The sequence below is a fragment of the Varroa jacobsoni genome, unplaced genomic scaffold (genome assembly GCF_002532875.2).
Source record: "Varroa jacobsoni isolate VJ856 unplaced genomic scaffold, vjacob_1.0 scaffold_881, whole genome shotgun sequence".
In the NCBI taxonomy this organism is placed as follows: Eukaryota; Metazoa; Arthropoda; class Arachnida; order Mesostigmata; family Varroidae; genus Varroa; species Varroa jacobsoni.
In genome coordinates this window covers 349,089-360,985 of record NW_019213783.1, presented here as the reverse complement: position 1 = coordinate 360,985, position 11,897 = coordinate 349,089, and the positions used below count along the sequence as shown (strand labels likewise).

Below are 11,897 nucleotides of genomic sequence, written 5' to 3'. Positions count from 1 at the left end.
GGAACAGCTCTGTGTTCATCTCAAAGACAGTCTGCTCGGTTCAGGCTTCTTCTGCATTAAAAATTAGGCGTATTTTTTTAACAAATGAACCTGAGAGTTACTGACTAGCTCATAGTCTTCTTCTCACTGTTTCATAATATCCGTTTTCGTCGTTTTTTGTTTATACTACTGTGTCCTGCTTTGCATTTATTTTAGGTTTTTTTTTCATTGTCCTTTTGTCGATCTTGTCCCACCCTATCCTCTGTTGTCAGATGTGTTGTTTCATCATGTTAATACCGATACACGTGCGATGGCGCTGGTGTGCTCCGATGGTGGAGGTCCAATGGGCGAGGGTTCACCCGGCAGCCGGTAAAATGGGTCCGTACCCATCCGATTGCTAGCTCTCGCTGCCGATGCGCCGCTGCGTACTGCCGCTGCTCGTTTCTATCTCTGTTTGTTCGCGCTAACGCTGAAAGAGAAATAGCCTATGAAAGTCTGCCGGCAACCGCGGCGGTTCCATAAACCTAGCACACTCAACACACTACCAGTTCGCTCAGCCTCATCGATACTGGTACAAAGACCTCGGCCGTTCAGAACAACTTGCTTCATAACAGCAGAAAAGACCTCAATAGAGCAGGACAAAAAAAAGATGTCTGGCGCAACTAACGCTTAGCAACAGTTGGTCGGAGGGGAACACCCCGAACCGGACAGTATCAATGATCTTTCTATATAAACTATCACAGCTGGATTACTACTACTTCAATCGTTTTCAAGGAGAACTTAAATTGTATCAAGTGCTAAATAGGCAACTTGGCTTTTTAAGCGTACATCAAGGAGTTCTAGCTGTGTGTCCGTCGAGCGGGTGTGTGGTTTCACAGAATTTGTTAGCTTGAGTTTCCAGTGTAAACTGAGATGAAGGGGGGCTATGTCGTGACAACAGAATAGAGAGTCTACGGGGCTTACGGCTGTACAAGTTCTGAATTCGTTAACTTTAGATCACGCTACTTTGCTTATCGCAATGGAAAGATTGTCAATGTAACGAGTTCAAAGACGATCGCTTTTGCGTAAGCGCCCTACAAGCTGTATGGATAACTTCTGGGTCGGTGGATAACTCAGTGCTGTGTTTTTTCATAACTGATTGGAATATTTTCGGGAGTCGCTATGAGAGCGAAGACAATTGTCATCCTGACTTCGGTCTGTGCACTGCTCGCCACCACCGCTGGCACGCCGAACAAATGGAAAAAGTCCGCTGTAAAAGGTAAGTCGCACAAAGAACAATGTGTTTCAATTCAGTGACTTTCACTGAAATCAACTTGACATTGTTTACCTATTTGCATCCTGTACAGTCAGCCGTACGCACTTGTTCATTAGCCATCCGTTAAAACGTATTGACTTCTCTGATGTTACTCGTGTCTATATACATGTTAAACGCACGGATGCTCCACGAGTGGAGCATTAAGTATGATGATAGGTGCGGGTATTCGCGAAGATCCAGGGGTTCCGCGCGCAGCAGAGTAGCTCTGTCGTCAAACAATACCTGTTGCACGTTAGCATAAGATTGAACAAGGCAATAGTTAGGCTCAAAGACGAGGTAAAGTTTGCAAAGTAAGTAAATTGCTCTGATGCTGCCACGGTCCTAGTGCGATAGTTCAGGCACAAGCTCGACCTTCAGAAAAAGAAGACAGAAAACCTACTTAATATTCGGCTTAGCAAACCTCAGAGCGACAATCACAAGCAAGATAGCAATGAAATCAATAGAGCTATGGTTACCAAATCGGGTTCCGTCGCGGGTTCCAAGCTCAGCAAATGTGCTACCTTAGTCCTTGTTAATTTACCACACTACGTTGCACAAAAAAATCCCTGGTAATTTCGTAACATTAATATATATTTAGTAGCTATATATATATATTTAGTGCAGCTAAGAGGAAACTAAATATTTTCATTTACCAATCAAGAATTTACTAATTATTAAGAGGTTAGTTTCTTTTCGAATCATTCTCGCCAACTTGTTAAATGTTCAAAACGGTAAAATGTAGACGGTGCTGGCTTATGCTTAGAACAGTAAAGGAAGAAATGAATAGCAGTTTACGGAGACCACTTAGACGATCGCGCTTTCTTATCTACAGTAAATCAATATTTAAACGCTAGGCACTTCTTCCATCACTTAATAAGTTCAGGAGTCCCTATATATCCTGTGTGTAAGTGAAAGTCATTACGCCCTGTTAAGTAACAGTATTAATTAGTGCTGTTATTTAAACCTTAGATCATTCGCTTCCAATAATTAGGTGATAAATGACGGCATGAATTGAATTGAACGAATTTAATTATCTGTCTGGATCCTGTAGTAGCTGGCCCATTCTGGGTTATGTGGCCATGGGCTTATTAGCTTTTGGACGACCCTGACGAGGCAGACCCTAAACGTCCCTACGTCCATTGTCATAAATGTAATCATGATGAAAATACTTTACTGTTCGGGGGCGGATTGATGGTTAAAATAGAGTAAACGAACTTGAAATGTCCTTAAGAAAAGTTGGGTCGACATGAGGTGACAATTCGATGAAACACCGCCCCAGCGACTTTTTACGCTACACTCGTTCAGCCGTCCCTTTGGTTGCTACTTACATCGTCATTCAGTGTAAGCAAAAATAGATTTTGTTCTTAACGCGCTAAAAAGCAAGACAAGCAACTGACTAGTTAGTCTATCCAACTGGAGCAAATTTAGAAATCTCTTCATTTACGCCAGCTACACACCTTCCAGCGTTTGTGTATGTGTGTATTGTATGGCCACAAAGTACTTGTCAAAACTGACGCCGTGTGACAGCTGTTTTGACGGGTGACGGCAACCTCTTAGGCCATAGCGATGAGCGATTTTAGGTTGAGTTTCTACAAGGGACAAAGGGTTCTGCAAGGTGCCGTTATTCAATGGTGAACATAGTTTACCATCTCCACACTAAAAATAGACTTCGTTTCGTCCCCGAGTTATTCTACCCGATCATTACGAGCGCAATCAAGTTAGACATCAGTAAATGAAACTGATTTTATGCAATTCAAAAAATCATATAACAAATTGTGCAGAGGCTATTTGCCTAACTTGTAGTTGAAACTTCTGATGCGGAGTTCTCAACAATTCTTCATCCCGATTCGACGTTTGTTCCGACTTCGAGCCGACAATTTACAACAAACAAAACTTAGTTATGTAGTGCTTAACCGGCCCATATTCCCCAATGCATTTTTTCGAAATTAAGCACAATGCATTCTGTGATATCAGCACAAGATCCTTTCTTTTTTCATTTATTTCTTTGCTTTTTCTTTGCGTGACTTCGTGGTATGACCATGACGCGAAACAACATTCGATCACCTCGAGTGAAATGAGTTGATGCGGGTCGAATCCGTCGCTTTTCGATCGTCCGCGCGTTCAGAAGGTGTCTATGAGAGTCAGCCGAGTATCAGGGGGAAGCGACACACGTTCGGCATCTATCCAATATATACGTTCTATGCCTAGCATTTAAAGGAGGAGCGAAAGCAGAAGAGCATAAAACAACAAGCGTCCATATTGGCTCATCGTTATACTGCTAGCGGCAGTTCTTTCTTTTTTTTTTTTGCTTATCGGCTCCCTTTTTCTGACCTGTTGACCACTCACTGACGTCTGTTGTCCATCCATCGTTGCCTCCACTGCTGCCACAGCCTGTCCTCTCACCCCAAAAGTGCCCGGCGTTACGCGCCGTCGTTGTCGCCATTTTGGTCTACCATCTCTCTTGGCGTTCTCGTAAGCTTTTCAATCGAAAATTGATGCCGCTAGCTCATGGCTGGTCGCGGCTCATTGGCCCGCTGAAGAAAACCAAATAAGAGACAGCGAAAAAAGATTTTCCGAAAGATAAAAAAGCTGCCATTTTCCTCGGTCGTTGGGAAACAAGTAAAAGGGCAAGCCATTTCCAGAACAAAAAATACACAGTTTTTCTATATTCTGAGGAGTTTATTCGACGTTGCTTTAGCATAAAAAATTTGCCAGAAAATCAATCGAGTTTGTTTGCTTTGGAGAACTGTTCCAGGCTGATGGAAATAGGCAAAACCTATCTAGGACAAAAGCGACAATAAGCTGCTGCTAGCGCCTTACATCATGTACTAGTATTAGCTTCTAGCAGCTAGCTTGAAATTATAGTCTTAGAGTAGTCGATATGTGAGACTGAAACAGGATACGTTCTATGTTATATGCTAACCAACCTGCGGTCGGACAAAATAAGTCAAAATTTTAAATACGGATTGTTACCCAACGCAATCACTTAAGCTAATTCGAAGCACGTACTTTTTTCTTCTTTGACTTTTGATACCATATACGTCTATGTAAGGCAAAAGGAAAAACGCCTGTTTCATCAAACACAAATTGCCAGATTAGCGTCAGCCAATCCCCCGTGATGCGGTGTCATGGTAAAAATTGAGTCTGAAAGTATATATGTATACGTATAATAATAGCAAAAGTTGTCTTCTCACACTCTCCTGTAAACGATTAACAATAATGGTTTACTGGATATCAGACGTTTATGTAGCACCAGCGCTGACAGAGCTGCTTTCTAAACGGACTAAACCGAGGAACGGGCGCCAGTCTTCGTCGTAGCGTATGCCTGGGGCGGTTGTCGCTACCTGCCGTCGCTATAACCCAGGGGAGCGTTTCACCCGCGGTCAGACAACTTATCTGCATCCATGGGCTTGTCGTCGTAGCCCGTATGCGCTGTGTTATTACATGTTCACAGTTACTACAATGCGGCTGTGTGGTCAACAGGGCGTTTAGCGGCAGCATCTGACAATGAACTTGGCAGTCGCAATGGCGATTCTGGTCTTTCTAAGCGACTACGAATCTCCGGCATGGGGCACCTGGGGAGAGGGGGCACATGCGATAGAACAACTGGATTAGACCACGACTGAAGACGGCCACGAACAGAGCAGCTGAAACTCGATTGAGGCTGGCCGAGAAACCAATTAGCGTATGCGTTTAAATAGACACAAAGAGATCCGAGTAGAACAATGCAGGCGACGAATGGCAATGAACGGCTGGATGCAAGAAAAAAGAAGAAGAACCATTGGAAATCGGCTGCCGACTCTTTTCGTTAACTAGAATCCGACGTGACTGATATTGCCGAGTTGTCTTCGCAGCTTTCTGCCAAGCTCCGTGACACAGCGCGACAACTCGATGGAATTAATATTCATTGTCGTATTTGAACTAATCGACATGGCTAGATATAGTTTTGCATTATATTCCATATGACATGATAGAATTTTCGAGCGGCTTTCTTCAGCCTGTGCACCTATGGGCTAGAACTGAAAATGATCCTGGCATGGCTACGCAGGAGAGCCTGATATCGATATATACCAATAGTTAGTTACATTTGGGTGCATAGCGTATGATTTCAGACAGTAGCATCATTTGCAAAAAAAAACCAGGCTAATGAGCCTGACATCTCCTCAGGATTGAGCTATTCCCGTAGCTAGACAACCGGCCAAACAGTCTCTTCGTATGGTCGACGTTGCCTTTGCTGCGGCGGCTGTAGGCTGTTCTTCTGTAGCTACCCAAATTGTAAGACCCCAATTTGTCCCCTTACATTGGGATTTTGTATCGCCCTATCAGAGCCATTGTGCGTACAGCGTATCCAGGTAACATTGTCTTTCCTTGTTTGTCGACATTAATTGTAGCTGCTTTGCGAATGGATCACCGACAAGTGAGCCACACGCACATTGATCTTGGTAATAAATCTTTTTCTCACAGGTCCTTTGTCGTCGTCCTCCCCGAAACTGATCGTCTTTAGTCATCTGACATTAAAGAAAAGCCTGAATGGATAGGTTAAGGACGCAATAAACTATCCCAGTCCAGCCAACAGGCCAGAAACTGTTCTGCTTGAAAGCCTGAATTGGAAATTAATTTGCTATGAAACCTGACGTGTTTTTATTTAGATTGCCTTTGATGTGCACAGAAAAACAATAGAGTTTTCTTTTGTTCCGTGATACTTCGTCTTTTGAATCTCCTGTATTTAGAAGTATTGTATAGACGTGACTTCAGTTAGTGCTTACGAATTGTATTTTGTATGTCAAGCGTTTAAATCGTTCAAGGCGAATTTATTCCATTATATCAGGTAATAAGGTCCAATCATATCGTGGGGCAACCAGTCTGACCGGGTTCGGTAGAGTCATTTATGCATAGACTTCACTCTAGCGCCATTGGGTGCTTTTTATTTAGCTTTTACCCATATGGCTAACGGCTGACTACTCGTCCAGTAAACGAAAATTACGTTTCGTATCTATGGATGCATGTGTGGCTTGTTTTAGTCGTTGCTCGCTGAAAATTGTGCGCCTTGTAGTTCGACCTTATTCGGTTCCGTTTGTTCAGTTACGGCAGCTCTTTGATGTATGCGTGCTTTGTGTTCATCAGTGTGGTGTTGTAGGTGGAACTATTTCAAGCTGATTACAGAAGCAGACTGCAGTACACGACTTGAGCGGCAGCTGGGTCCACTACGACGGCTGCTGACAGAATGTTATGCCTGCGACGTCGGCACCGAATCAGAACCGACAAGAACTGGGCTTTCAGATTTCTGCTCCCTTGAGGTGATGATCCCGCCTGATGCTGCCATTTTTGCTCTTGTTACTGTTGTTGTTGTTATTAGTCACACCGTCCAAACACCCAGACAGTCGGGTGATTTCTGGGTCGCCTTGTCAAGACTCGGAGTGACTCTGGCAGTTTGCCTCCTATCGCAGCCCATCACCGGCATGGTACTGATTGAACTGTGAGCATCGAAGCGTTTATGTGTGATAGGGCATTCAGATGGAAGGGGCACGATGCCTGAAACCGCGACCGAATCAAAGAGCCAACTGGTTGATAATCTTAATAATTGTTTTTGCGTCGGTAGGTTTTGTCTATTACCGTAACGGTTTAACTAACATAACGGTTTAATGAATCGTAATAATTGTATTGGATTAGTTCTGAATTATTATGTTTATCTAGCAATAAGAAGTAAGCTGTTGTCGCAAGTACATTCAGGGAACATTACATTTCAATGAAGTATTGATATCGTCCATCTGAAAAAATTCGTCCGACAAGCAAACTTACTAAGCCGAGTAGCATGAATTAATCCCGTTGAGGTAGCTCCGATTAAACTCCGAACGTACTGTGTATTTTATTTGACTTCTCTACAAAAATTCGTCCGGGTTGAATCTAATTGATTTTCCAGCATTTGTACAACATTTCTAGATCAGCGCCAATCAGTACCTGTCTGAACAGTCGCGGTCGACTCATCTCGTAATGTCATTCGCTAAGTTAAGAACTTTTAGCTGATCGTTCTTGGGCTGACGGCCTCGGCCGAATAGTTTCCCCTTTACTGTCTCCGCGCAATAGTTATCACATTCGTTGCCTAGTACATCGCTCCCTGCTAGCCACGGTACTGGGCAGAGTTTTCCAAGTGGATAGAGTTGTAGTACCTCGTGGTCGATTACCACCAAGTAAATTCTTGAAGGTGAGTATGACAGATCCAGCACGAGCTGATTTCCTAGCTACATCTTCTCTGTATTAGTATGCCTACTTCTATGTGTTTAAACATTTCTCTCTTCATGTGGTCGCCATATTGGCAACATTCGGGCTAGCCGAGCGAGCGGGTCGTCGGCGGCCTCGCGTTTCGACTACTCTATTCGGTTCTCCTTCCCTTAAATTTGCGGCTTGTCGTAAGTCGATAGCTTTCGCAGACAACCTCTGTGTTCCATATGATGATGATAAGAACCTAGCTGACCTGAGTACCGAACAAACTAAGAATCTCACGTCTCAAATGGTGGGAGAGTTTCATCTTAACGGCGATAACAGCGACCGACCCTTAACAGCACTCGGTCCTACCCGCTACTTCGCATCTATGAATTATCTCCGGATCGGGGTCGACGGAACGAATACTGGCTCGCGCACGTTGGACTTAAGTGAATGCTTAGGGTAGAAGGACCCGTGGTGCGGGGGTGATGGCCATCGAGGGGTTTATAAGATTCTCAGCAAACGCGTAGAACTCCTTTGGGTAGGATATCACCTATCAGGAAGAATCTTAAGAGGAATTTGCTTGTTTGTTAAATGCCCGAATGCCGTCAGCACTGAGAAGCTCTATAAAATTAGAATACGACAAGTCCGCATATAAACGAAGAACGCGTTTGTTTAAACTGCGAAGAAACCTACGATTTATTACGCTTCGAGTGATTGCCGGGCAGTTTTTTTTATTAGTGTTGGCTAGAATTTCGAAACCTCCCTCCGCCTGCTACTTTTCTAGATAGCAATAAGCATTGCACTATTCGGTCGGCAAGCCGGCATACGACTAGTGAACTCTTAACTTTTTGTCTGTGATAGCTCTAACTCCACAAAGCATACGGCTGGGGTTATAAAAAAAAAAAAAAAAAAAAAAAAAAAAAGTACTTTTAATTAGTCGCTTTAAGGTTTTGTTATTGACCTCCACAACGAGGTCTCTACACCGCGACGTGTACCTTTATAACTAGCGAGAGCGGCACTAATGTCATATAAAAGTACATGAAATACATTTGCTGGTCATTTTGTTGTACAATTAGCCTTTATTTAAATGGACAGATCAATTTGTCCAGACACAAGGATCACCAATGCGCTCGATGCGAAAAACTTAGAGGGCACTTATGACTCGTCGGCCTCACGTAGATTACTACTGCGAATTATATATATCTCTATTGATTAGCTTGTAAAACCTATCACCCCTATAACTTGAATAATATGCGAATCGAAGTCGAAAAAACTACTGGCAGACCGCATGGGTTTAGAGCTGGGAATAGGGCCACTATTGAGATTCTAGGCTACATAGGGATTACTGGGAGACACCCAAAAGATTCACCGATTCTGAATGTCGCTATGCATGAACCGGTTCGTAACGGAGCGACACTGAAGGGAAAAAGAGCTCTGCTTTTGTTTCGCCAGGACCATTTTTCCGTACGGCACTCACGTTACTTTCGACGGCTTCTTTCAAAAACGAAAAAATCTTTGACATATCTTCTATAAAAGATCGAGTCATAACATAACGTCTATTCACCTTTGAGGCTAGATAATCGACAACACATTTCTATAAAAGCAAGTCACAGTGTCACATAAGCATTCGTACTGAAACCATGTCCCAACACGTGTCATCCAAACCTGAAGGTGCTAAAGCAGCGTTCGTATGCTTTCTTGCTAGGAGTTTTTCTTGTTGTATACATATGAATGAGGCGTTCCATTTATATAATAAATATTCATCTATTGTGCGCTGTATAGTGTTCATTCTTAAGTAGAATAATTAGTGGTTTTGGTCTCTGTAAAAATTCACCAGAGACATCAACGTCACAGGTCGTGATGGCGCTCCCATCAGCGCCCGGTTACAGGTGTTCTATGGCCATACGTAATTTCATCGATACGTTGGTAAATATCGTTAAGTTTGGTCATTGCTCCAGATATCCATATTTATGCGTAATATCCACCTAAGGATACCTTTTCTTTTCTGATTAGGACTAGCAGTTTGCAAAGAAACCCCTATAAGTAATTATTGTACCTGCGACTTCATTCTATTACGCAGATACAAACTAAAATCATACCCGTATCTGTTTTGGCCTTCGACACTCTATGCTGTACCCTGTTGATTTGTATAGATCATCTGGCGACACTAGATATCACAGTACCGATATGAAATGCCGTTTATACAGTTGCTCATAAGATACATGTTGCTCGAGTTACGTGAAGTGATTATCTAGCGCGAGGTGTTTTTTTCTTTCTTTGGCTTTTTGTGAACTACGTCAATAAGTGGTGATGACCTGCAGTGATCTGCATGTACTTAGATTTATATACGATCGCTTAACGGATAAAAGGAAACCAGCAAATAGCTATCTGGTGCGTTAACACTGTACTGCGCCTCTGAGCTTCGCTCAATCATTAAACAGAAGAATAATGGGACGATAATTGCTTGGGTCGACAAGACAAACTTTCAGGGGATGGGCCGCTCACCAATCAGCCGACCTGGTATCGATACCAGTAGATATTTGAATTGGGATAGAGCAGGATAAAGAAGAAACAGTGGGATGATGTCTTGCAAAATAAAACAGATAGAAACGTAGCGTCCGAGAGTGTCGATAGAATTACAGACCCGCTAGTGGCAAACATCCTATCTCATTTCTATTCGTTTTTTTATAGATCTGCTGTTGTTGATGGTCTGAAGAGCTAATGACTTGTGGCAGGTATCATTGTTGGCGAAAATGATGACGGCCGTTGGTTTTTTTTTCCGCATGCGCGAAAAATAAATACTCGAGAACAACGTTGATCACTATAAACGTTCACTAAAGCTATTCAAGGTTTCAGTGACGACTTAAACCACTATTAACCCTATAATTTCGCGGATGGATATATTATACAAAATAAGACAAAATTATCTATCTTTTTATGGATTCATATCCAATTGCTTCCAATCACAGATATTATGATGCTATCTCTCATGTACTAAATGCTCTAGATAGTACAAGATCAGCTACAGCCTTCGTCTGTAGGCTCTGCACTAAAGATTATGAGCTATTTTTATTCTGTATATGAACTGGGTTGGAGAAAAAAAAGTAATGTAAATTTACCGGTGTTTTTTTGTCATCTCCTTTCTTTGATGACATTCCTTTTTACTGCTGGTAGATACTAAAGCAACAACAATGACTTGTTAGAACAACTTATACGAAAGTTACAAATTCGTTCTCTAACCTTATGATTGTTTCTATGAAACAACACACAACTACATTTGGCTGCGGTGGTACACATCCGATAACGCCTGTTCCGGTCTGAGCCTTAAGCGGTATCCCTAAGCCGATCAGATGACGGCAACACCAGTAGCAGCAGAAATATCAGGACCCGCCGCCTGTAGAGAGAATAGGAAGGCGCTGTGACGGGCTTGCTTGAATTGACTGATACTCAGTCAGACAGTAACAGCCAACGTCAGGGTGGCCCCCAACGGCCAACTACCTCATGTGCGCGATGGCGTTGTTTGGTGCAGCGGCTCGATTCGGTAGACAAACAGTGAATGGCATCGCTCTTGATATCTTTTCGTCGTGGTCGGTTCGACTCGACACACCGCTCGCTTGGTATCTAGCGTCGCTGGGGATGGCGCCATCAAGTGTTGCGCTAATATTGACAAAAGGCTAAACGCGCTTCGATGAGAAAAAGGCCAAATACAGCGCAACGCCGTCGAATATATGTATGTATATGTAACGCCGGCGCTGCCGCACCAGTTCGGCTGCAACAAGTTTCTCTCTCTAGCTGATTGCTGACAATGGCGGACATTTTCCGCTGGTCGTTTCATCCCTGATTCATGCGGCGTTGTAGTGGCACCCATGTTTCCATAGGTCTCATAACAGTATTCAACGATGCGAACTGGCACAGCACAAAACAGGTAAAGGCCGAGTACCATCTAGGGCACCCTTAAAACAGGGCCTTGCACTTTTTCGAGGGAGAAAAAAAGGCCTGTCAAGCGCTAGCCTTATAAGCTAAAAACGGTTCCTTCGGTTTGGCCTGGATTGCCTCATGTAAGGTTGCTCTTGTTTTGGCCTCGTTGTGTATCTGCTTGTATATAGACTAGAGCCGCATCTAATTGATTGCCACTCACATCGTTATAGCGGGATCAGTTAAACAAGACATATCAGCGCCTATTTTTGTGGCTTCTGTTGGCTATATTATTTTGTTTTTAAGGTCTCCTGTTTATCATTTCCCGACACCCTTTAGATGTTTGTCGCTAACACTGCCTGTACTAAATATTGTAAACGAGACATTTGGAAAATGTTTACTGATTAATTAAACTTTATAGATAGAGATTCAAGATAGGTTTATTTAGCAAATGTTTGAGATTGTGCATATGTAAGATAAGCCTTCACTTTTTAGTATCTATTAC

At 42.9% G+C, this 11,897-nt stretch overlaps 1 protein-coding gene across 1 annotated transcript in view; it reads left to right on the top strand.

Moving 5' to 3' along the window:
- The first annotated feature begins 434 nt into the window (after window positions 1-434).
- LOC111264617 (netrin receptor UNC5B) overlaps window positions 435-11,897 on the top strand; it is a 33,448-nt gene continuing 21,985 nt past the window's right edge. Inside the window, exon 1 of the mRNA XM_022840678.2 lies at window positions 435-1,237. Coding sequence (XP_022696413.1) covers window positions 1,141-1,237 — 97 coding nt within the window. The 5' untranslated portion in view covers window positions 435-1,140. The remainder of the gene's footprint in view (window positions 1,238-11,897) is intronic.